This window comes from Apus apus, chromosome 2 (assembly GCF_020740795.1).
Source record: "Apus apus isolate bApuApu2 chromosome 2, bApuApu2.pri.cur, whole genome shotgun sequence".
NCBI lineage: Eukaryota > Metazoa > Chordata > Aves > Apodiformes > Apodidae > Apus > Apus apus.
This window is the reverse complement of record NC_067283.1, coordinates 32,062,309-32,088,580: the sequence shown is the minus strand read 5'-3', so window position 1 is coordinate 32,088,580 and position 26,272 is coordinate 32,062,309. Positions and strand designations below refer to the sequence as shown.

Sequence of the window (26,272 nt, the reverse complement as noted above, 5' to 3'; positions counted from 1 at the left end):
ATGCAAGAGAACTGTGAATTCTGCTTTAAAAATACAGCACATCTTCAAATACAACAAAATCCACAGCAGAGTATCTGTAATTGCAGAACTTAACTATATTATCTTGCAGCCTAAATATGGTCCTCAGTTATCCATACAAAAGAGTTCTTTTACATTCATATCAAGAACAACGTAGCCATCTTGGAGTGAACTTTCTAGTCCTACTTGTTAAAAATATTTTATACAAACAGATTATCCATTTGCTGCATATCACAGCAAGATCAAGGTAATAACAATGTGGAAACCCTTTTTCATAGCAACATCAGTGCTGTATTTTTATTACTATAGCTTTCAATAGCACTATTAGTCTCCTCCCCACCAGCTCTCCCACCCAAAAAAATCCCAGCTCAGCTGAAATTGTGCATACATACACTATACTGTTATCTAAAAATGCAACAAATAAAGAGGCAATTTTCCTGATATGAATGGAAATACTATGGGTTTCAGTGGTAGACATCTATAGAGTTCACAGGCTAGGGACTTTTGAGTGCTTTTGTTATGTCCGTCAAGAAAAAAAAAAACAACAAAAACCCCAAACAAGAAAAATAATTAAGTCCAATTGAAAGGCTTCTTTTCTACTTAGATATTTACCTTGTTGATAATCTGATATACTTCATAAGCAGCCCCACGTGCATTAGCCACAGCCTCCAGGTTGGGAGCTGCCTGGCCCAGGGAGAAAGCTCCAATGAGCACAGAGAAGAACACCTGCAGGAGATGGAGGGAAGCATTGCAGTTAATGGTGATTACAGACCCACCAGTGCCTAGCTGTTAAATGCCCCAGTCTTTCTAGTGCCCCCTTCCTAGAAGAGTTAAATACAAAAGTGGAAAGTGCATTTCAGTCACTCCTGTCCACTCCCCATTTTCCTGGGGTGAGTGGTAACTACTGACACATGCTCATGTGGTATGAATAGCTTTTCTTTTCAATGCTTTTGCATTTTCTATAATCTACAAGTAGAACAAATAGCTTTGTGGCTTTCCAGATGTTCTCAAAGTTAAGAGGCTTGCAAAACTTAGTCCAGAGTTTCATAACTGAAATCCCACCTGTGGGACCAACACACATTTACCTTGACATGCTGTGAGGAACATCATAAGTCAGTTGAGTGTGAAACGTGTAGCCAAACTTTTGATGGCAAGAAGATAGCAAAGTACCCTCAAACCAGTATCAACAAATTGGTAATCTAGGGTAAATACTTGCAAGTAAACAAAATGCAGAGAAGACACTGTGGCTAGATCACATCTTGAGGACTTTCCAGTACAAACTCAGCACACCAGTGGGATTCATTAAACCTAGTGGCTAACTAGAATTTTGTTGGCAGTTCCAATCACTTGTATTTGCTCCCAAACCTACAGTTCTAAATTGTTCACCTTGCCCTACAACAGGGTCAAAGACAAGCAAAGAAAGTAACCCTCTGCAGATACTTTTGCCACTGCATTGATTAGAGTAGGATTTCAAGGTGTCCCATTCAAGCCTGTTGTAAGATGAATGCCTTCCTTTCAATTCTTTTATACCAAGTGGGTTTCTAACAGCTAATTTACCAAGCAGTGGGCAGAAAACAGAGGTAATTACAGACACATCCCTTATGTAGCTATTTTCTTGAAATTACAGAGCATTTTTGAAAGCTGTGTTGCTGTACTTACAATCAACACACGACCAATATCATAATCTTCCTCTTCTGCAGTAAGTTTGGTTCCATACCAAAACGCAAGTGCATAGGATCCAAAGATAAGAAACTGTGAAACACCTAGAGATGTGTTGGTGGTAATGCATTTTTTCACTCCAACACTTCTAGCCATCTCTAAGTTAGCATCATATCTGAAAGTGGATAAGGTAACCATTAATTTGACAGGTACCACATACCATTCTGATTGATATTTCCAAGTGCCCTTCTTTAATTAAAAGGGTTTTTGCAATAAAAACAATTCAAGTCTCAGAAAGTGAATACAGATTTATTTATTTTTTTTAACAGAGAAAAGCAGGGATATAATTCATTTGAATAAATCTGCTCTGACATACACGGACAACATTCTCATACTGCTATGGAAGACATGAAGAAAACAATTGAGTAGCATGACTTTGTTATCACGATGGAACACAAGGTACCAATTGAGCCATTTGTTTGTATTAATCCTGAAACCTTGAAAAAGTGTTACGAATATTATTTATCAAAGCTGAGGTTTAGCCTTTCACATTTAGAAAAAGGCAAAACAAAAAAATCAAACAACCCTAGGCACTATGGATGAAGGCAGGTAAATAAATAGATGCCAGAGCTCCCTCTGATGCCAGAGCTGTTCTCTTACTGCCCACTCTGGGAAGTCAGGAATACTTCCCCGATTAATAAAAACTAATTTACTGATTAATATGGCAATATAGCAAACAAGTGGACATGGGAGACCACTATAAAGACTTAAAAGTTCAATGAGAGATTTATTCTAATGATAGTTCATATTTATTCATCTATAGTTTCCAGCTAATAGCTTTCACTTACTCAAGTTCGTTATGAAAAGTATAGCACAGGAATAGTGTATATTTTTACTTGTCAGCAACATGCTCAGCATCTTGCACACTTTCCTAATACGTATTTTCTACAAAGAACATTCTCATAGTAGGAAGACATGAAATTCAGTCAGCTGGGAAGGAATCTTAAAACAATGTGCTTTCATTTTTTTTCATGTAAATTGCTCACATGCTACCAATGCTGTACTTGTTGCTTAAGTATATTTAAATATTTTGGCTTAGCTGTGTTCTTAAAACCAAGCCCTACATTTGAATCAGAAGCATCATAGGGCCTCCAGGGAAATGAGAGCTGGATTTCAGTATTCTGACAAGTACACATGATCACTCAAGTACAGAGGAAGAGCCAAGCCTCTGCCAAAAGCAGATGACTGGAGGTGCCTTGAAAGTGTAAACATTTGCAGTCAGTGAAGGCACTATGCAGTGAAAGGTTGCTCTTCCTAATTCTGAAGCCATCCTTCAAGAGCTGTGTAGGAGTCACAAACTTTGCAAAATGCCCTAGTCAGTTTATGGTAATAGTTTGTCTGTCCCTAGCAAAAGATCTTGCTAGAAGAGCCAGCATTTCAGTGTTGGATTTTTTACATTAAATGGAGGTGGAGCTGTGGAAGAGGCTGCCTGGCCAACCATGGAAGAAAGGAAAGGCCTTACTGGCATGGAGTCACCTAGGTATCAGTTACTTTATCTCTAGACCTCAAAAAGGACTCCATCAACCAATCAACAAAAAACCTCCAAACAAACACACACACACACAAAAAAGGCAACAACAACAAAAAAAAGCCCACAACAAAAAAACCAAGCAAACAACCCCCCCCCAAAAAAAACCCCACAACACAACACCCCCCATAAACAGAAAAAGCAGTTTGAAGCAGCTCCTACCATTGCATTTTCAGACACTGATATTTGCAGGGACCAAGAGGATAGGGTCGGAGAGAGGTAAGTGACCTAGGCAATCTTAAGGCTCTCTTTTTTGCCTTTACTGTGCAAGGTTTTAATATTATTGTAACTCATGGACATATCCCAGCAAGCAAAATTCAGTGCTGTAAGACTAACTCAGTCCTTGGAAGCAGAAACAGGCTGTATGTCCCCAGGCTAGGGCTAACATCACCTCAGAAACCTGACCCAAGACCAGTGCAAACATGAGAGTTGAAAAAGACAGAAGGCACTAATGGATGGTACAGGTCAGGTCTTCTGGACTGCCTTTTCCATCTGCATGGTACTGGTGATGCCCTGTATTTTCATACTGAATGTTACTGTTTGTGATATGTGAACGAATTTGTGGCTGGCCATATCCACCTGACCTTTTACATGTGACTAGGGCCAACACTGGATTAGGTCAGCTACTAGTGTTATGTGCAAATCATTAAAGTAATAAAAGTCAGTGAAGCAATTTTACTTAAGGCTGTTATCCAGTGAAGCTTAAATATAAGCTCATTAATCAAAGATCAGAACAGCAGTGCACATGTTCTAGAAGTTAAGCAATTAATCACATGCTTTGCTGCATTTCATTACTAGGTAAAGATAATCTTTTCACTGCTTTCATTTTAAATTTAACTCCAGACCTCAGTCAGAGGACACATTTGAGTCTATGGTGCAACAATAATACAAAACAGCCTATATTTACTGACTAGGTCTATTTACACATCTTTATTTTCAGGTGAGCTGCCCACTTACAGGATTAATTCTCCTCATTATATAAGTAAAATTACTCTAAGGAGATTCCCATTCCCTTGCTCCTCCAAAAAAAACCCAAACAGCACAAAGACAAACTCCTTTCCCATGTTTAAAACAGGATTATTCAAAAAACTTACTTTGCCAATGCCTTCTGCTGTCCATTGAAAGCCACAACAGTCCTGATGGCTGTCAAAATTTCTTCTGCCACAGCTCCTGCTTTGGCATAAGCTGACAGCTCTTTAGCAGTAAGGGTTGCCAGGAGCTGGAAAGTTGAAAAACAGATGTTACTGCAGCCTACTGAAAGGGTCTGCACACTGTACTGGTGAATAAGAATATCAATGTTCAAGACACAAGACAAAGTTTAAGGAAGAGGGGGTCAACTCATGTGTCCCGAATTTCCCCAAAATTCAGCTCCTTCCATCCTTGTATCCTTATTACAGTGAAAGACTACATGAGCATCAGATGAGCTTCATGACCGACCCACTTTCATCCAAAGCTGAGGACAGCCTATGAATGACACTGATGTGTGTGGGGCCAGGGAGGTGTGCCAGAGCTGCTCTGAGCAGCATCTCAGGTATTCAGAAGATAGAGCGAGAGCAGACATTGAAGTTAAGCCAAGCAGTCACATTACAGCTTCTTACGCTTTTCCTCCTAGCCCATTTGAAATGCTCGAAGCACAAAAATCCCTTAGTATTGCATATAAGTAACCACTGAGGAATAAAAGCAGTACCTATCAATGTGGCTACAACAGATCACAAAGGGAAAGTTTTCCAAACTAAAAAGGAAACCTCTCCAGATACTTCACAGATTTGTATCACCCCAGTTTATGGTACCTGTGTATCTGTATTAGTCTACTCTGTATGCACCATGAAATGTGGTAATTTTTTTGCAACAGATGTGACATTGCATATGGGCAGATAGAAAAAGCTTGAAAGGTATTTGTGTCAAGAGGGAAGAGTGAGGGGCTCAAGTATGTGCCGGGGCTAACCCAATGCTCTGCATGAGAAAACTGATCCGAGCAACCTGGTCTAGTGGGAGGCATCCCTGCCCATGCAGGAGGGTTGGACCTAGATGATCTTTAGGTCCCTTCCAACCCAAACCATTCTACAATTCTATGAAATTGCTATGCAAGGAAGAATCTCTGGCACAGATTAGCCTGCTGCCATATGGCACAAGGGCAGTGTAGGTGGACAGAGGGAATGCCACAGAAGTATGTGCTTGGGGAACCTAGAGAAAATCTACAGGAGGAGCAGAAATCATAAAGTAAGCATGGGGTCAACCTCCCAACTTAGAAACCACATTAGGTTTCTCCCATTCCCTCCTGCTCCTCTTGTGCATAAGAGATGCAATATTTTTTCTGGTTTCCTTTGTTTATTAATCCCCACACACTTACACTTGACCAAACTGCTGCTGATGCAGCGAGCAAAGGGCTGACTGACAAAATCACCAGCGTCAGCTTCCATCCGTAGATGAATCCTACAATTATCCCTGTCAGAAACGTGGCAACAAACTGTACAAATATACAGATCTTGTCTCCAATGCCTTCATGGATGGTGTTGATGTCCCTTTAAATCATAATAATAATTAAAAAAGATTTGTTAGCTTTGAATGCCTTTCATTCTAACTCACTCCCCCCCTCCATTTCATGCTGTGTGGCCTCATGTCAGAAGCTTTGCCATTTCCTAACTGGCACAGTGAAATTCCTAACCACAGCTACTACACAGTACCATTAGTCTCTTGTGTGGCCAAAACATAGCAGAAACCTCCTATTCTTTAGGACTAATTTTCTCTGTTTTCCATCATTCTCTGCTGTTTCTGTCCCGTCACTAGGTCACAAATGACCTAGTTTCTTCATCCAGAATCCAAATGGAGCAATACAACTAAGCAGCCTCCTTGACCATTGCCAAATGATTCCTTCTACTCAGCTCTCTCAAGCATTTTATTTAATTTTGGCTACAGACTCAGATCAAGGGTTATCTCTATCAGAGAAAAAGCTCAAACATTTGGAAGAACCTCTGTTTTTCATTAAAATTTCCTTTCCTGTTTTCTCTTCACAGCACATACAGATGTCAGAGCTGAGAGATGTTTCCTTGAAGCTTCTCTTAGACCTTTTAGGTCACAGCTCTGCCCAAAGCTATCTTGAAATTGCAGGAAAAAAAATAAAATAGAGGAAAACCTGCATTCATGCATATAGTCCCGACATCTATGGAAAAGCTCCAAAGACTTTAGCTGACTGGACACCATCCAACCTGAGATCTGGCTGTATGTAAATGCACGCTCATTTCCATTCAATAAAGTGTCAGAGCTTCCAGTGTTTGTAAACAGCTCTGCTGTCTCCAGCTAGTTTATCTACTAGTGTCTGCCACATACTTCATGGACATTAGAAAGCTAATGTCAGGCACTTCACAGCAAAAAAAACCCTTCCAATGCATGTATCACAGAAAATGCACAAATTAAGCTGAAAAGGATAATGGATTTCTCCTTCAGAGCGGTAACATTTCAATCTTTGGTTAGTTAGGGGTTTTTCTAGGCAGATTATGTTTTTTTTTGTGGTTGTGTGTTGTTTTTTTTTAAACTCTCTATAGGCTATTCCACAGAAGATAAATGACAGTTTATGTTTAAACATCATAGTTAGGGGGATAAAAAATGAACAGAGCCCTCACTCCGTCAGTCTGGTGTTCAGCATTCCTATCTGGGTAGTATCAAACCAAGCCATCTCCTGATGGAGCACTGCAAAAAAGAACTTCTGCCGGATCCTTGCTGTCTGCCTCGTAGCAGCAATCAGAAACGTCCATACTTGGATGGTGCTCAGGATCAACACTGCAAAGCCAATTCCCACATAGTAGTAAGCAAACCTGCGATAAGGGAACAAAAGGCCGTATCACCCAGCTGTGTCACTCTTCTGTGAGAGAAGTTAGACACACAAAGAAACAAGCAGTCATCATTTACCCCACCAAAGTAAATGCTGCAGCCTGTGATGCATTATAGGGAAGCCTTTTTGAGAAGGCAAACATTTGGTTTCTGCTGAAAGGATTAACACAGTGAAAAAACCCCCTCAATATTCTGTTAACAGAATAACTACAAAGACTCTTACTTTGTCATTTCAGCTTCTATATCTATGCCAGGAATTGATGGACAGCTGGAACTATTTACTGAAGGATCTGTGGGGGATGGAAGAAGAAAAGTAGCAATATTTGTGAAAGTATTAGATGTAGAACATAAATTATGGCAATCTAGGGTCATCAGTTGTGGAATGTTTTGTATTTTTCAAGTGGGGTTTTGCAAAATAGAAAACAACTTGGCAAATACACATTTAATTTTTCTGAACTTCTAGTAATTACAGTGCCTGATAACCGATGATTGAGGAGGCAGTCACGCTCTTTACTATCTTGCCAAAGTTGAAGCTCATTCATAAAGAGCACAGGCTTTTGTCCTGTTCAAATCATTAAAGATTAAAACAACCCAGTAATTTGCAGGATGAATTTTCCTTATTATATTCTTGTTCAGACAAACACCAGTCCATAGTCTAGGGTGAAAAAAAATGATCATCACTCTCGCAGCAAAACCACTGGTGTGTACAGAAGTCTAATTTTAACTTTTTACCTTCTGATACGTTGGATTTCATGCCGCTTAGCACAAAGCTGTTTGTCATGTCTCCAAAGACAATGATCACAAGCGGCAATCCAGTACCATTTGCAGCAGCCGAGATCAAGCCAACTACCATCAAGAGAACATCCACCCAATCCGCATAGCGAAACTATGTGCACATTAAAGAGGAAAGAAGAGTGAAGTTATGCCTGACAGTTTGTGTATTCGTTACAGCAGAGCAGACTTGTAGAACATGCTTTGTTTCTACATCCATACTCTAAGTAGCAACAACATTCCAACTGAAAGCAACCTCAGAACATAAGAACGTTGTGGTAGGTCTTGTACATCTTTAAATCCATACTCAGTAAGGCTACGAAGGGATTACTGGCAGGACACATGGTTCCTCCCCAGCTCATCAGGAAAAGAAAAACAGCGTATATTCTGTTGTTTCTACATGTTTCTAAGTGATGATCTAGTCTGTAGAATATATTGTATTTTGTGTTCCAGTAAGTTACATATTTACTAAGGCCTGTGAAATACAAACACGAGTGAGATATCGACCAGCACGTGGTTTATATCTACCAGTAGGAAATGCTTGCAACACAAATAGTATCTTAAGGCCTGTCTATCCTTGAACAAGTGTTTGAAGAAGGATGTGAATTTAAACTTCCATAGCTATTCCTGGATGTGGTTAATCTGAAATCAGAACATTTTATTCCCGACTGTCCTAACCCTCTTCCAAAGTGTAAATGAGCATGGAATGAACCACAGAAGAACATAAATTGCCTTGATCCAGAACAAGCAAGTCCACGTGTAAGAGTTATGTGGGAATAGATGCTGTATAGAAAAGTGACAAAACCATACCACTGATTCTTTCAGAGAGCAGATCCCTCAGATGTCAAACACAGGATAAATCCTTTATAAAGAAAGCTAAGGCAAAGGCCTGTGCAGTATATATGTCCCAGGTCAGCCTCAGCAAGGGTGAGCTTCATCTTCCAATGGCACTAAGGTAGAACTGCTGCATGTGCTACCAATACAGTGATGTGGGGAGCTTAATTAACAGGCCAAATTTTAAAGAGGTCTAGTATCAATGGGTCACAGGCTGCTTCTGTTTTTTCTTTGCCTGTTCACAAACAAACAACTCACAATGACAACTAAAGAAAGTGAAACATAAAGCAGACCATCAAACAGGACACTAACCAGTTCAAAAATGCCAACCACCTTTTTCTCTGGCTTCTCATTTTCCTTCCTAAGAGAAAATACAAGAGACTAATTAAGATGAGCCTTTTCTAGCCGAGCCATATTAAACCCCAGCCCCACACACAATACATCTATGCCCTAAGTTTTAGGTTCCAAGAATACCTACTTTTTTTCCCTGGGCTTTAACTGGTCGCTTTGCTCAAGATTTTCATTATGTTGTAAAGAAGGGTTGGCATATCCCTTGCCTGAAGATTCTGCAAAATAAAAACCAGACTTTTTATACATAATATCCCATCTTTTGTACCATTTTCTTGCAACTCACTGCTGATTCCTTTGCATTTAAAGCTTGAAGACTAGTTTTTCCTCCTGTTTATGGAACAGTCTGGTGAATTTTTCTTTAAACTTCCTTTCAATTCAGTTAATCTCCTCTACTCCAGAAAAAAAAAAAAATCTAGTTCCATTTCTGAGATGGAAACAAGCTTCAATTTACAATTTATTTATACAGAAAAGCTATCAAAGACTAAAAGCAAGAAGTAATTAATTCTGCATACGCCTATGCAACTGAACACAAACAAGGAGAATGAAAACAAGGAATAGCCTTACTGAAATAAGTGGAACTTTAAAATAGTGAAGGTTATAATTGTTGTAGGTAACACAGGATAGATGTGAGCTAACTGAAAAATCACGTCTTTGCCTGTAATAACCATTTCTATTATTTCTTTGTGTGACAACAGTTGCCACACATCCTACTTCCTTTGTGCTAGGAGCTTTAGAAATCTAGACAAAAGAATCGTACCCCAGAAAGCTTATGATTCTAAATGCATAAAATGAGATATAATAAATGGATTAAAAAAATCTAAGCAATGACAGTGTGGAGCCAGCTGTGAATCATGTGAGCAGAAAAGGGGTCCACATACCAGTGATCCCCAATTTACATTCATCTTAACTGCTGACTCATTATGAATGGAATTAGCCACATACTGTTTTTAACGTGAGTCAGTCTATAAAGGTTGGTTAGACAAGCTTCAATGGCAATAACGTGCTTCTACCTTACTAAGCTTATTTTAGGAGCATTTTCATGCCCTGGCTAGGACCCACCTAAATAGTTTTACCCATGTGAATGGAGTTTGTTGAACTTGGTGGAATGACTCATAGCTAAACATCTTCCAGGTGACGGCTGTAGCTCAGTGAATAGTCATTGGTTATCTCCTACAAACCCACTACAGCCATCAGGAAAGACTTAAAATGCACCTTTGGATTTGGATCTGTGGAACATATTCCTCAAGCATGCGCGTCGCTTTCACACATGTGGCTTACCATCATCAGAGAGGTTCTTTTCTGAAGAACTTCCAGAACAATCCCTCATTCTTCTTTGGTTTATGCTTATAAAGTCACATTAACCAAAACCTACATTAAAAACAGGCAAGAAAGCATTTAGACATAGTAGGTATCTAACGAGTTCACATTAAAACATCTGTGGGTTTTTTTTTGACTCATTACGACACCAATATTGTCCTACTTAAATATAACCACTAAAAAACCCCCACATAACAGCGTGATAATCTCTCATTAAAAATAGTTTTGTTCGTTTTTAAGAACAGTGCAAACTATTACAATGGAATTTAACTCAGTAGCCCCTTTTAGTAGTTTTTTATCCTAAATCCCTAGGTCATTCACATACATCACTGTCAATTATCTACTAAAGCAGAGATAATTTCCCTCATTATTTTATGGTTAATGAAAACTGACTGAACAGTTGTAACACAATCATTACTCTAACGATACAGACTAAAGACACACGGATGCACTGTGCCATCCACCAACCACGCAGGATTTAGAAGCACTAAATGACCGATGGTCCAAGCTCCCCTAAGATTTTCTTAAAAAAAAAAAAAAAAAAAAAAAAAAGAGGCAAGAAAACACACATGGACTTGACGAAGGCTAAAATAATGATAAGAAAATACAGAGTCAACCTGACATTTAAAAAGTATTTTCCAGGCATCCTTCTCGATAGATTTCTGGCTGCCTTCTCCCCCGGTGTTACCCCAGCTTACCTTGGCAGCCCACACCTGTGTGTGCCCAGGACCCCTCCCGCCCCGTTCCCCCCAGGCAGCGGCTGCAGCCGCCGGCCCGGCCCGCTCCGCTCCCCGCCGGTCCCTGCGGGGCGGGGCGAGCCCCACGCACCGCCCGCCCGCGGCTCGGGTTTCAGGTGAAGGTCGGTGCGGCGACCCGGCGGGAGGTGCTGAGGACGAGGAGCCCGCAGGGAGGTTTCGCTTGCGGCCGGGGGGCTCCTGCCTCCGCGGTCCCCTCGCCTGTCGTCGTGTTCTGCCTTCCCACCTGGGGTCTTACCATCACTCCGGCTAGAAGAACGTTAGTTTGGAAAACGGCTGGTAAGCAGAGGTGAGGGGGTATTTCAAGAGGAGTCACTTGTCCAGAGGAAAAAAAAAAATCAGGCTGCTGAAAGCAAAGGTCAGGCTGTCTTCAAAATCACATCGAATTTGGAGAATTGCTTCCCTGCACTTCGTGAATTTCAACCGAGAGTAAAGACATGGTGATAAATTTCAGTGAAGAAATATTATCAAAAGAAGAGTTTTCATTTCCCACTTCTAAATGGCCTGAAGATCAGAGTTGGCTAAATTACTGTTCTTACAAAGGCTAAGCATCTCATTTTGCTAACTTAATTCCCACCGCTTCCTCACAATTTGTGTGGGGTTTTGTTCTGACAAAAGTAAGACTATTTCTTGTTTTGGGTTAGCTCAGAGGGTGTGTGTTTGTTGGGTTTTTTTTTGTAAGTTTTATTATTCCTCTGAAGAAATCAGGTAAATGGATTTTCTGCACAACCCTAAAAATAACAGTTCTTCAGCTTCTCCACCCACACATATTGACAACTGTATCATTTGCTTCCAGTAATGCCTTTATTAACCACTTTAAAAGTTTTTATGAGAAATTTCCATCCACTCAAATGCATTAGCCCAAAGCTGAATCCTAGACAACTGAATTAGTGGCTCAGCTGAGGTTATTTACAACTAAAAAATTCAGGAGCTAGCCCAATTTAAGCTGCCCTTTTCTGCCTCTCCCCCAGGATTCAGATAATATTTTACATATTGGTTATGGTGCCCTGAAAGAAACTCAGAAGGCATTATTAAGCATCATTGTCTCTTGCCCTCTGGCTCCTTATATGTTCACTTAGATTCAAACTCCTGCATGTCAGACCTGCTACTTTTTACACTATTTCCTTATCTCATTAGCATTACCCAGAATTTATTACAGCTTGTTAAGCCTGCATAACGGACATTAGCAGCTGCAGTCTCTGTTCCAGAAAATTTATGAAAAGCTTTGGCTTCTGCAGCCATGGAGAATCTGCATTTACAGATTTTAGCAGAAGAGGCAGAACAGCAAGCTGAAGTACTTCACTGTCTCAGCCTCAAGGTTCACAGCTGTGTGCAGTTTTTCATTCATTCAAGGCAACAGGTTTTTTTCTTATTAATTTCAATCCAGTCAAGAAGGGCTCCTCACCATGTCTCAGCTTTTGTAAAAACAGGTGATTATTATTTTCAGAAGAAACTACCATCACATGTAAAATTTTAAACATAGCGACATCCCAGTTATAAAGTAAATGTGTGGATGTGATGACAGGGATGGGGCTGACAGAACACACAAGTAGTAAGGCAGAGGAATGAAGGTAGTAGGAATCTAATAAACTCTATTAGATTAGTTTTCAGAGCTGCTAAGTACCCATGCATTGTTGGTAGCTAGGGAGCGTTTAATGCCTCTGGCACACAGAAAATTTCACTTTTTAAAGTTCATTATCAGGTATTCACATACAGTAATGATAAAGTGTTGATTATGATTCCAATCCATTGCTCTACACTGCATTCCTGGTGAGAAAAAGCCTCAGAGTTCCCCTGCATAGAATTGACAGTCCAAAAGGGTATGTGAGATCAGCAGAGCAAGCAACTAGTAGTGCAGAAAAGGGAAGCATGGGGTGTTGGTCTTGAAAAATAAAGTTGTTTCCTTCCATCTCCCCATTTCTTGCAAGTGATGTCATACTCTATGCACATTAATCCAAAGGGGGGAAAAAGACCCAAAACCATAAACCAACAAATAAAGAAAAAAATAACGAAAGAAGGAGTAAGGAATAGTCTCTGAAGAAAAGATTCATGACCTACCAAAAAACATGGACTCGTAGCCTAATTACAGTTAACTACTCTGTGTTTAAACAAAAAAAATAGTCACAGTATGATATTTTGCTAGAAGCAAAAGTTCTGCACGAAAACATTCCCATATCAAGTAGAGAAGGTTCCCACCACTAAAAGAAGACAGAGAAGCAACAAAAGAAAATGTAGTTTACAGTAATGCTCTTGTAATCTTGGGGAGAGTATGATACAATATCATAATTTGGAGAGGAAATACTATTTTCTTTTCTCCAAAAGCATTTGTGTAATTTTGGAAAATACTCACTGCATCTGAGAAATATTCTATTCCAAAGAGATAACATTCACCCCATGCTTCCACGTGTTTGGTTCATCTGGCCAAAAGTGGTCAGTGACAGGAAAGGCAAAATTAAACACAGTCCAGTATCATTAATTAACACCAGCCATTACTGACTGAACTAGAAAACGTATTTATTTTAAGGAATTATTAACCATAAGCACAACATGATTAAAAGGAAACAAAAAAAAACCCCACCAAAAAAGACCCAAAGAAAACCTAACAAGAAAAAAAAAAACAACAAACCAAAAAAAAACCAAATGGAAACTGAAAGTGAGAGATCATTTCCCCAGCAAAGCATTAACTCTAAAGAGAATATGGTTTGTAAAGAGAATATGGTATGTAAAAGCAGCAGACACCCAAACTTACCGGAATGTCTGCTCAAAATAACAGTCAAGCACAAAGAAAGTGTGTTGTATTTTATATGTGTAGCTGCTCGCTGCCTTTTTACTTCTGCAGCAGACTAGAAAAGCACTAGCAAGACACCCAAACTGCACCCACAAACCACACAGGGAGTCAGGACTAGTACTTGACCCGTTATCTTAATTGCAGCTGATCACCTACTTTTCCCACACAGCTGGGTTGTAATTAACAGGAAGGACCTATAAAAGACCTTTATCTTTACTCACTGCTTTTTGGTGTTAGTTGCTTTGTGACTTTTGTATCTGTGTTATATCTGTGATTCAGCCAGAAAAGACTTGTCAGAACCACTGAAAAAAATAAAATAAAAAAGTGCTGTTTTCTTATTTATTTGCCAGACACCAGACCATAGTGGGACACTGGTACTGTACAGCATGTAGGCTTTGTGGGCTAGTCACCAGTAGTTGTAATCAACTCCCATGTTTCTACAGCAGTATAGGAACTTATGTATTGCACTCAAGCTCAATAATGGTATTATTTCTAAGCACTGGTAGTAGCTGTGGTCATGATAGAGTAGTTGCAGCCTTACTCTGGGAGAAGATCGTACTTTGGCGGGCAGAAAAGGGGAGGCTCATTATCACCCTAAGTTCTTTGCTGAATTCACTGGGTAACAGGTTATGGCTGTTGGCCATTTGGGTTATGAACGTGTGATTTATGAATGTCTTGTACATAGTTAACTTTTATCAATATAAAAAAATAAATAATAAACATACTCTGTTTAAGCTTAAGTAAGGTCTGGGAGGCAGGGGAGGTAGCATTTTCTCTCACTCACTACCTGACTGATCCAGGTTGGGCTGTACAAACCAGCTAGTACTGTGGAATACCCAGAGGAATGAAAAGGACTCTCATGGAGTGCCTGTGGGCTTCTGTGCCTCTCAAAGGAGATAGTTTTTTCCCCCATTTGTCACAATGATCCATCCTAAACCTTAGCTGGGATAGTACAAAGAGAGTGAGGTAAATTCTGTTAACTAAGACAAGCTTAGTTACACCATTGGCTAAGCTATTTAATTCTGGTTTTAAATGCAAAAGGAGAGTCTCACCTGATGAGATGTACCTTGATGACTTTAGGCTTGCTGTTTACTGTGAAATGTTCTGCAATGCCTAAATGTATGAGGTAGTAATGTAGCTGCATGTGCTGCTATGTTGTTTCCAAGTACTAAGTCAAAGAATCCGGGGATTTAAATCACATTTGCAACCCAAGAGCTAAGTTTTCTAGATTCTTTATAGAGCATCTAACTGAAATGGTGTAATCCTCCTAATTGAAACCAAGTTGTATTTATGTTGCTATAGCATTGGCAACTGCAGAGCAATCAGGGATTTGGTGCAATGGATGTAGAAGATCTGGGTAGAGTTGTGTGTTGGAAGAGTTAAAAATCAGGTAAAGAAACCTGTTACAACACTTCTTGAACTTTCTGAGTAAGACTGAGCTATGTTGTTCAGAAGTCCTAATGCAGTAACCAAGCAAAACAGTTACTTGTGGTTTTCTGAAGATTGGGGAGTGGGAATATATCTGATTCTTTTAGCTAAATAGAGTTACGTCAAAGATCTCTATTTAATCAGGATTGTTTCTAACCAGAACAACTTGTAAGAGTTTATAGAGATTTTAAAAGTAGTCCGGAGTCAATGTTTGCTCATAGAACAAAAACAAGGAAATGCTTTTTTATTCTCTCCTATGAAGTTTGCCTTCCTGTTTTAGGAGAGACTTAACTAGTAAGTGAAGAATTTGCAGATTTCTCAAGCAATTACTATACTTGGTCTTGCCTTTAAAAAAAGGTCAGGTCAATGTGGTTCAAAGCAGAGAAAATAGTATATATATTTTTTTTAATTTTTTTTATTATTTTTTTTTTCCCCTGAGTTAGAGAGTGGGATATGAAGTGAGGAAGCAGAGAAGGCAGTAATTCTGCTGAACTCTTTATATTCCTTAAGCAAGATAACTTCATGCATTATCAAAATGGTGACTTCAGGCTGATAAAGACCTATAGAGATAATTCACAGGACTGAATGTCAACATATGCATCTATTTCACAAAGATTGGGAAGAGATAAAGGGAAAGGGGGGAGGAACAACCTTATGTAAGCTAGTTAATTAATCCAGGGCCTTCCCTTTATCAGGAGAAAGACAAGCTGATGGTTTTTGGTCTGATAGACTAGGAATATTAGGAAGGTGATATTTCCTTAGTTTACCTAAAGGAAAGGAATAAATAAACTTACATGCCTGGATATCTGTTGTGCCACACAGGCAAGAGGAAAAAAAAAAACAACAGGCCTGTTGAATTAATGGAATGTGCCAGGAACAAAATTTTTTTTCAGGAATTGAGAAAATTATCTGGAGTTGGGCTTTTCTACATTCCATCCTGGGAAATAGACTACAATCATACTTTGGATGAAAGTGATGGTCGAATTAGGAAGTTAATGATTTTTTAGGAAAAAAGAGAAGAATTACAGCAGAATAAAGAAAAAAAAATAACATAGGAAGACTATTGTTATTAGTGGAAAGGCAGTCTAAGGACAAAGGGGATAAAAAGAGTTGACAATGAATACAAACTTGTTATGGACTTGAAACACAAATAAGGAGTCTTTCATGCAGAAGCACAAAAATCCTTGGGTAGAAATAATCTGTCAATAAACAGAGGTTGGGAATGACTTTGTAGGCTGTTTTCTGCAGAACAGCATCTAGGAGATATACTGACTGGAAAACTGAGCAGAAGCCAACAATGTAAAACTGCTGTGAAAAAAAAGCAAAATTCACAAAAGCACAGAAGAGTTATATGTGAAACACATGGAATTGTGTTTTCTCTGCATAGCACTGTTAAGTCCTCAGCTGGAGTGTCTAATTTTGGTTATTTCAAGAAAGATGTGGGTGATAGGAATTACGGAAGAAAGCAAAATTGAAGGAGTACAAAAGACATGACCTCTGAGAAAAGACAAGTGGCATTGGATTTGGTGTAGTGGAAAGCATGCCATTTGTTTTAGAAAAATATGAGAGACTTGCAGAGCCAATGTAATCCAGTGTCTTCCTTATCTACTATGGCAAGAAAGACAAAAAGTGGGTATTAGGAAAATTAACTCTATGGATAGTTAAGCACTGGTCCCACTTACTGATGGAGCTGTTGGCTTCTAGATTATTGATAGATATCTAACTCTTCAGGAGTAAGGTAGTTTTAGAATAGCAGTGTAGACATAAATACTGATACAGTTTGTTCACTGGTAGGTTTTTGTAGAGTTTTACTAACATAATCCTGGGATTAATGAAGTTTTGTAGGTAAAACTCACATATTCTGTTTCTGAAAGGTCTTACTCAAGGACTCCATACCATCTCCATCAAAAAGTTAGGTGCTCATCAATTATCAATAGTTCACATATGAAAATATGCAGAAAATATCAGATGTCTTTACAACAAGGGTAGCACCATCCAAACCCCTTTCTTTGACCTGTAAAGCATTTCCAATGTGTTGCTCAGAGCTGGATAGGGTGTGGGCAGCACAGAGGATTTCAGTTCATTTATTCTTTAGTTCCAGACTCACAGAGGGAATTCCCAAGTGACAAGTACTTTCCTTTAAATGTTTCTGTTTCTCAACACGATGCCAAATCTTGAGGGCAAGGACCTCTCTTTTGCTCTAGCCTCTCCCCCTTCCAATAATCTAGTATTTTGTGTATACATATATATATATATATATGTAGGTATATATGTAGGTATGTATGTAATTTAAATGACAGGACTGAAACCAAACAGTTATTATTCATACAGGTAGATTATGTTTACTACTGAATAATGTTCTGTTTAAATGTTTATGTGCTTCCAAGGATCAGAGAATGCAGTTCTTTTTTTTCTAAAGGAATCAGTGTAAACATCCCTGCTCACCAAGCATGCACTTCATGACTCTTATAAGCACATTACTGAATATTTTCCTTGCCAGCACAGACCATGAAGTGTTTGGCTTGTTTTTTGGTGTTTTTTTCCCCCCTAAGATATGAGTGAATGGTGACTTTCTACTGATACTATTTAATCCAGGAAAAGGAAAGCTTAAAAAGCAGAGGCAGAAGGTAAGTGTTTGAAGGTATGTGTTAAGCATTTAACCAGAACTAATACAAAATTCTTAAGAAGACAAATAAAAATGGGCTTCTGGTTTAAATAACATGCATGGACACCTCCTGACTGATGGAGAAGGTGACTGTATCAGGACTGGGCTGGATCTGATGCTATGTAGTTCAGGAGTATATTTTTTCTTAAACACTTGCTCACCCCGCCAACTTCACACCATGGCTGTCCCCTCTCCTGAGAGCTGCAGCACCTGCCTGTGCAGCTGCTATCACTACTTGCCTTACTCCAAACCCATGTTTTTCCTTTGTTTAGAAGTTCCCAGTCCTTTTTCCATGCCTTGGGTGTCAAAAATGGTAGCTATCCACTGACATTACACCTTGTGGTTGCTTCCAAGTTATATGATCCTTTAGGGCATGAATCAGGAAAGGCATCCTAGGATTGATGAAGAATTGTCTTGGAACAGAGGAGATGGGGCAGATTTCTGAAGGCAGCTGCCTTGTGCTACTTGAACACAAAATACAATTGATTACCACAATAAATTACCCTAATTATAAACCGGCCTTAAATGTCTCATCTTAGAGAAAATGTTACATCTGCTCATAATGTCACATTATGTGGTCACAATATTGTTTTTCTTTGGGGTATTTTTTTTTTCCATGACAGCCCATTCACATGTACTTGTCTTCTGAGGAAAAATGTTTTGGCACTTGAGACAACAGCAGCAGGATTTACTGCCAGCTGGTGGCTCCTGCATTTCAGACTGCTGTGTCTGTGCCAGCCAGTCCTGATGCTGGCTTCCATGGCACTGAGTTCTGGCTTGAAGGGAGCAAGACTGAATGACAGGGCTGAGGGAAGGAACCAAGTATTACACCTGGCTGATGTGTAGATAGCTTACGATGGGAAGACAGGGCATGAATTGTGTCCCAAAGCTGATTTAGTCAAACACCAGTGCTTAAAAGGAAGACACTGTCATCTTCTAAATATCCTCCTCTTTTGAGTATGGTAGACTCTCAGTTATCATTACAATCTCCCTTTTTTACCTCTTCCTCCTCCCACTTGAAAAGTAACAGTATTTGCTGAGCTTAGTTATCTGTATACTCTGCAGACTGGGATCTAAAACCAACTCCTTTTTCCCTAAGTTCTTGATTCAGTCCTTTAGCTGGCAGGTGAGCAGAGTTCGAAGTATGTTTTGTTCAGTGTAATCTTTAACAATTTATGTTCACAAGAGTGAAGGAAACCCTTCATGTAGAGTGGGGAGTGCTCAGGCAGCTAAGGAGCTACTGAGATCCTGGTTTTTGTCCTGCTGATGTAAACTCGAGACCAGGACTGTCTGTACTGTTTTCATGCAGCAGTGAATTTTTAGCTCTAACTGTGTTTGCAATATTAAACTAGTTATGTAAGTTTACATTTCTCTATGCATCACTGCACAGTCATTCACCAAACAGGCTTTCACCAAACTTTTCTACTGTTCTACTACTTTCTAAGCATATTGTAAGAACTCTAATTAACTTCTGGTTGGACCTCAACTAACACGGGGAGCTAAAAGGTCTAATGAAGGATATATCCTTCTAAGGAGAAGTTGATGCTTCCAAGGTATACACAAGAGCACACCTGAATAGCTCCTAAAGATTCAGGAAGTTATTTTGGCTCTTTTAGTTAGCAACAGTGTACCAAAAATATTAGACTGTCAGAGACTAGCTTCCTTTATATGCCTGGGATTATGAGGAAAAGGGTAGGAACGCTGAAAGATAACTGTATCTGCTGCCATGTATTTTTTAATTATCCTTTATTCTTTTCAAAAGGATGTGAAATTATCTATGCTATACTACCAGAATCTATTTGAAGCTCCTGAGTGGTCTCATAATGATCTAATGAATGACTTAGCACAGAAGTGAAGTCAGATAGCATGTCAGTTATTAACTGGACCATAAAATAACTGATGTTCAGAGAAGTAATACTTTTAAGAGATTTATAGCTGCATTGCAGAGTTATAGGAAAACAGTAATTCTAAGAAGTAACTATGTGGGATCAGTTTCACAAAAAAATGAACTCAAAGAAAAGGAATAAATTATGTTTTAAAGCGGTTGTTACTCAAATATTACTTTGATTTATTAATGAGTACAAATTTACTTAGATCAATGAAACAGGAAAAAAAAGACGTTTTTTTCCTCCTGTTCCTCCTTACAACAGTCTATGTCATTCACCAGGACCCAGTTGTACTGTTCTGGTGAGCTGATACTCATGGAAATAATTAGAAGATCCCAGCTGTACTACTCGTTACTAAATACCCTTGCAGTCAATATGCTCTGCGTGTTTCTTTTTATGATGTTATTCAAAAAAGCTTTTAATGAGTTATAAAGTAAATTCGTACCATATGTCCAAGACAGCAATCAGGAGGAGCTTTCAGACAGTATCACTGTAAATTCACTGGTTTTTTTTAAAAAATCTGTTTATGTTGGATGCTATCACATAAACAATGTGAAGACACACTCTGAACATTTATCATTCATTTTTAACCCTCAAGCCGTTTGTATGGTAACCACATTCTGCAGTGTTCCCTTACCAATATACCTGGTAAAAATGAATCCAGGCTCAGAACCCAGTTCTGAGAGCTGGGACATTTATTTATTTATTAATCAAGAAAGCTGTTATTGTCTCTCTTCCAGCCTCAGACCTCAGTGTGAGCTTATGATAGCTTTAATTGGAGTCCAACAGGGAACAATCCCTCCCGCACCAAAAGGACATAAAAGTGCAGCCGTGGGACAGGACAAAGCCAAGGTCTGTTGAATTACTAAAAGTGATCAAGAGGGAGGGTGAGAAGCCTTTCTCCACCAGCAACTCAGAACAGTGTGGGACACACTGCTGTTAAATTACTGCTCTGCTGGATGTGGGTTGTGAGTCGGTCTCTTCCTCTTTCCCTGAGGAAAAGGGTGCCCTGGTACCAGGGTGCCAGGACACAAGCAACAGTGCTGGTGGGATGTCTAATAGCTGGCAGGGCACTTTTGAGTCCTGGTTTTGGGCCAGTTAATGCTGAGTTATGTACACAGGATGAAGCAGTTCTACAGGTGAGATTAGACACCTGGTGATTAGCAAATTCTCTGTGCTAGTGGAGGAGTATTAAAATTCTCTATGGAAAATTACAGGACTGCACTTGGCTCTTCTATTGCCTATAATGGGAATGGGGTTCAGCTGGTAGACTCTGATGCCTACATTTATGTGACTACATGTCGATGCCTGCAGGTGAACTATATGTCATACATACATGAACAACCAGGTGATCAGGCCCAGTCAGCATGAGTTAATGAAGAGCAAGTCCTGTTTGACTAACTTGATCTCCTATGACCGGGTGACCTGATTATTGGGTGAGGGAAGGCCTGTGGATATTTTCTACCTTGACTTTAGCAAGGCCTTTGACAAGGTTTCCCACTGCATTCTCCTAGAGAAGCTGGCTGCTTGTGGCTTGGACGCACACACACTTTGCTCGATAAAAAAGCTGTTTGGGTGGCTGGGTCCAAAGAGTTGTGTTGAATGGAGATAAATCCAGTTTGGGGGTGTTAGACAGCTGACTGATCATGAGCCAGAAGTAGGGTCACTGTCCCTGGAGGTGTTAAAAAAATGGGTAGATGTGGTGCTTTGGAAGATGGTTTAGTGGTCACGGGGGTGTAGGGCCAATGGCTGGAGTTGATGATCTTGAAGGTCTTTTCCAACCTTAATGATTCTATGATTTTATGTCCAAATTTCTATTATGGCCAACAGGAGTCTAGTTAATAATGCAGTTATCTACTTTAAGGAGAGCTGACCAGATTTCTGCATTCTGGATATCTCACTCATTCTATAGACTGCATCTTCATTGACAATAATGGGAGCTTGACACATTTGTTACAAGCAGACATCTAAAATTCTGTGTCTGATTGTGGGAACTGTATCCTGAATATAAGGGGAATATAATGGCATTCTTGCAATGGTCAACCCATTTTTTTCCCTGGTCAAAGCTTGTAGAGAAGATGGTTCAGGATGATAAAAACTTTGAGGAAGCCTGTTATTTGTTTAAATAAACAAAATACAGAACCCATTCAGCTCTAGCATCCTCAGGAAATGTTTCATTGGAGGAATCATAAAAGTCTTAGTTGACATTCTCATAGATACCAAAAAATTAGGTTGTGTTTAGGATAACTATGCTTCTTGCTATGTGAGACTCAGTACATGAGGTTCTCTTTCAAAAAAGAGCATCTGACTTGGTTGAACCCTGCATTATAAAAAGCTGTGGTTGTGGTTGTTTCAGTTCTGATTATTTGAATTTCAGATATCAATGTGTTTTGAAAATATTATCAAAGTTTACAGTATTAACAGCACTGGAAAATTTGGTAAATATTATGGACTTATATTTAGTGATATGACTATTTATATTAAAAAAGTTGTGTGGCTTGTTATGTGTCACAGTTTTAGCCAATAACTGGGTGACAGATGCTCTCTGCTACCTCCCCATTACCCTCCCAGGGGAAGATAAAAGGGAAATAAGGGAGAGAGACTTTAAGGTTGGGGGGAAAAGGGCAACACTAGAATAGGTTTAATGAAATAATCAATACTAATAATAATGATGGTGAATTATATATTAACATGTAAAATACTCAATTATATAAATGAATATGCAAATATAGAACCTCTGCTCCCCAGCTGGTAATTACTTTCCAACCGGAAAAGTCTCAAACTGGATTCAGCAGCAGTGATTTTGAACCAAGTGTATTCATTTCTCCTGCTTTGATAGTCTATTTTATATAAAGACAGGAATTTTACTGTGTTGAATAAAATTTGCTGTTACTCATGTGCTTATATAAGTGCCTTCATAGAGTAAGAAAGACTGCAGTATCACAGGCAAGACTTATCCTACTTATTAAGGTATGTTTATGAATGAATTTTCTTCCACGTTAGTGCAGCATAATATTGCCACCCTAAAAGACAAGGAAGAACTACAAGTTGAGAAGACATTCAAGGAGAAATGAATACCTTGTATTCCTTTGCTTTATATCTAAGTATCACAGTGACAATGGAAAGGTTATTTTATAACTTTAAAATTCCATGTAGGTGAATAGTAAGAGTGAAACCCCATGAAATATTTATAAAACACTGCTGTCACGATAGCCTCAATATTTCTGTGGTGTTGAATAGAACTCATGGTATTTCCTGGTAGTTGACACCTCCATGAAGAAGGGAATCTCTTCCCATGGATTTCAGTAGGAAGAGCACCTTGCACTACATGTAGCATCCAGGGAAGTTTCAAAAAAGTATTTAAAATTATTTTGTGGGCAAACGTATTTTTATATAGCTACAAAAGGACAGTAGCTTTTAATACATAATTTTATTAAATTAGATTCTCCAAATGGCTAGATTATTCTTATGCTCTTCAAAAACTACACTTTAAAAGCTTTCCTAAAAATATTGCAAAATGCAGGTTCAAAGCATCTTCTTTAAGATAGCATTTGAAACTTTGAGCACTGAGAAGACATGAACATGGACATTCAGGAATGCTATTGTATTAGCAGCAACTGCTTTTATGTGCATATCCTGAATTAAACTAGACTGAAGCTCTTCCACCAGAAGCTAGAGAGTTCATAGGAGAGGTAAATCATACACTGAAGCAATTGATTCAACCTTGATTCAAGAAAGTGAATAGGGGGAACTAAACTCATACTCCACGCAAGATCTTCCTTACATTGTAACCCTTATCCCTATTGTTATATCACTCCTCATGGCTTATAATATAAACTTTACTCTGAATCTTTTAGAAAACAATGATTAGAGATTACATGATCTAGAAGGTTAGGCTTTGTTTGCTTTTTTAGCTCTCTTACCACTGACTTGCATGATCTTGGGCAGATAATTTTCTCCATTTATTGATTTTTAAGTAAGAGGACTTTATCAAGCATATTAAATACTTGTCTATTTATGAAATGGAATTCCTAAAATTCATAAATATATAAAAATGTATAAGCATATATAGTATATATAATATATAATATATACAAAATACATAAAAATATATAATATATTGTAAATATATACATACACACATATACATGTTTTCTGATCCACAGAAGTGCTGTGAGAATGCAAAGAAAGCATGAGGAACCCAGGTTGTGCAGACAAAAAAGTCATATGTGCACAAAACCATAACCAGTAAATGCAAAAGAAAGTGGAAGAGTTACTTTGCATTTTATTTAAAAGTTGCTTTTACTCCTTCACTTGCTGTCTTTTATGTTGGATGATATATTAAAAAAAAAAAAGAGAAAAATATCTCAGTAGCTGATGCCAGCAGTGTTTCTTACTTCAGTAACAGCCCTGCCATGACAGTAAGTCAGTAAGGATACACCAGTGGAAATGCTGAAAGAAAAAGCTGAAAAAGTGGGTGAATTATTAGTATGCAGGGACACGTGTGTGTACAAACAAGCTCAGCCCTGACTTTACAGCAGGCAGCGTTTTCAGGCTGGGCTCTAGGTGAAGCATGTGACAAAAATGTGAAGGGCAATCTAATAAAAAAACTTGAAATACTGTGCTGAGGTCGTTCCTGTTTACTTCCCACTATAAAACACATGCCCTCTGTTGCATGCTGGATCGTAATAAACAACCCTATAGAACGGCACTGTGGCAACCAGGATACCTTCTGCTCTAATTCCCCTCAACCTCAAATAACTCCTTTTGGCCACCACTGGTCTCACCAGCCTTCTTGGGCAGCTACTGGTGAGGCTCAGCTATGCTTGTCCCTGCCTTGTGCCTCGCAAGGGTCACCAAGGGCAGGTGCCCTTGCTGCTCCTCTCCTTGCCACCAGTGAGAAAAGACAGTTGGGGGCACAATCTTGGCTCTGTAAGAGCTTGCAGAGCAAACTGAAAAAGCCCTGGGCATTAAAAAAAAATCCAGATGTTTCCCTCCCCTCTCTGGTGATGCTCAGTCTTTACCCCTTACCTCCTCACAGTGGGAACAAATTTATTCTTGGAGTTGCTGTTACTTAGCACCTCTAAGTTAGTAATATTTCGAGTTTTGTTAATGAATGTCTGAACTAAGGATGTTTTGCAAGCATTACATTATTTACTGGGCTTCAACTGCCTATTGAAGCAACAAAACCTTTTATTTCCCTTTTATCGTGAAACTGGGGAACAGTATCTGATTAGAGAACCAGTTAGGTCAATCAGAGTACAGCAAACCTAGCCAAGACATTCTGAGCCCTAGCACTGACCTCCAGCTACAACATCAGGAATTAAAATCTGGAAAATTGTGGTACAAATATATTTTGAAATAGACAAGTGAAATTTAGGGATGTGATGTCCCTTTTACCTCAAGGCCCTTGAGGCTTATGGGCAGGTGTGGAATATGTAGATGAGATATATTTGGTGACTGATTTGACAAATGTTTAGTGTGAATTCTGCTACTAAATCTCATCTCCATTTAATGTTCAGAATGTTCATTATCAAAATCAAATTACACTTAAAACTTTTGATAACAAATCACTAGCAAACAGACTAGAAGTTTATACAGTTGCAGGCAGATAACTGGGTATAACAACTAACAGAGAGATAAAATGCCCTCCTCCACCAAAGGGGCCATAAACAGACAAAGGAAGCACTACTGATTTGTTAGAGGAGGTACAAAATGCTCAGATAAAAACACAGTTCCTGTGTCTTCTTATCATTTAGAATCATAATTAATATGCAAGAGGCACAATACCCTCACATATTCATTTGATTGCTGTTGTTCTTTACCCTGTAGACTGATTTTGTACACATGGAGCAAGAACTTCCCTTGAGCCAGAGAGAAAACTTTAAGTTTGTTTCTTAACTGCCCTGCTTTACAACTCCCTTACAAAATGCCTTATCGCTGCTTATCAGAACGTGGTTTATGTTTAATATTTTCAAGAGATAAAAAGGTTATGAACCAGGAACCTGCCCATGACATTCATACAAGGTGACAGGAACAAGAAGTGGGGTTAATTTCAGCCTAACTTTAAGTATAGAAGAAGTCACCTTTTGCCGTGCACATAATGATGTGATGAACAGGCATAGCAAGACATAGGATGTGTCCTACTCATCCTTCTCTAATGTTATTAATCTGAACAAACACCACTGGCAGAGCTGCTTAGCTGTGCAGAAAATAAAAGAGTTGTTGTAGTGTGCAGGACCAATATTTAGAAGTAGATCATTACTGGGTACAGCTCAGCTGATCTTACGTTTTCCCAGGTTGCTGTATAGCAACAATCTTCACATTGCGCTGGATTTTGCTGTATTGTAAGTCAGCCCTGGGGAAGTACACTTACAACCTCAT

The 26,272-nt window shown here is 39.0% G+C and overlaps 1 protein-coding gene across 4 annotated transcripts in view; it reads right to left on the bottom strand.

Annotated features, from left to right (window-relative positions):
- The window catches only part of ABCB5 (ATP binding cassette subfamily B member 5), a 56,804-nt gene that overhangs the window by 25,930 nt on the left and 4,602 nt on the right, over window positions 1–26,272 (bottom strand). For 3 of the 4 annotated variants that reach the window (XM_051609869.1, XM_051609872.1, XM_051609871.1), the window contains exons 2-11: window positions 10,328–10,417; window positions 9,177–9,264; window positions 9,011–9,059; window positions 7,826–7,979; window positions 7,317–7,383; window positions 6,886–7,077; window positions 5,616–5,787; window positions 4,360–4,484; window positions 1,678–1,852; window positions 631–744 (exon numbers count right to left, since the gene is read on the bottom strand). In XM_051609869.1, the coding sequence (XP_051465829.1) occupies window positions 631–744; window positions 1,678–1,852; window positions 4,360–4,484; window positions 5,616–5,787; window positions 6,886–7,077; window positions 7,317–7,383; window positions 7,826–7,979; window positions 9,011–9,059; window positions 9,177–9,264; window positions 10,328–10,376 (1,185 nt within the window). In that variant the 5' untranslated portion in view covers window positions 10,377–10,417. Of the gene's footprint in view, window positions 1–630; window positions 745–1,677; window positions 1,853–4,359; window positions 4,485–5,615; window positions 5,788–6,885; window positions 7,078–7,316; window positions 7,384–7,825; window positions 7,980–9,010; window positions 9,060–9,176; window positions 9,265–10,327; window positions 10,418–11,064; window positions 11,095–26,272 lie in introns of those variants that run through there. The other variant, XM_051609870.1, reaches the window with a different exon arrangement.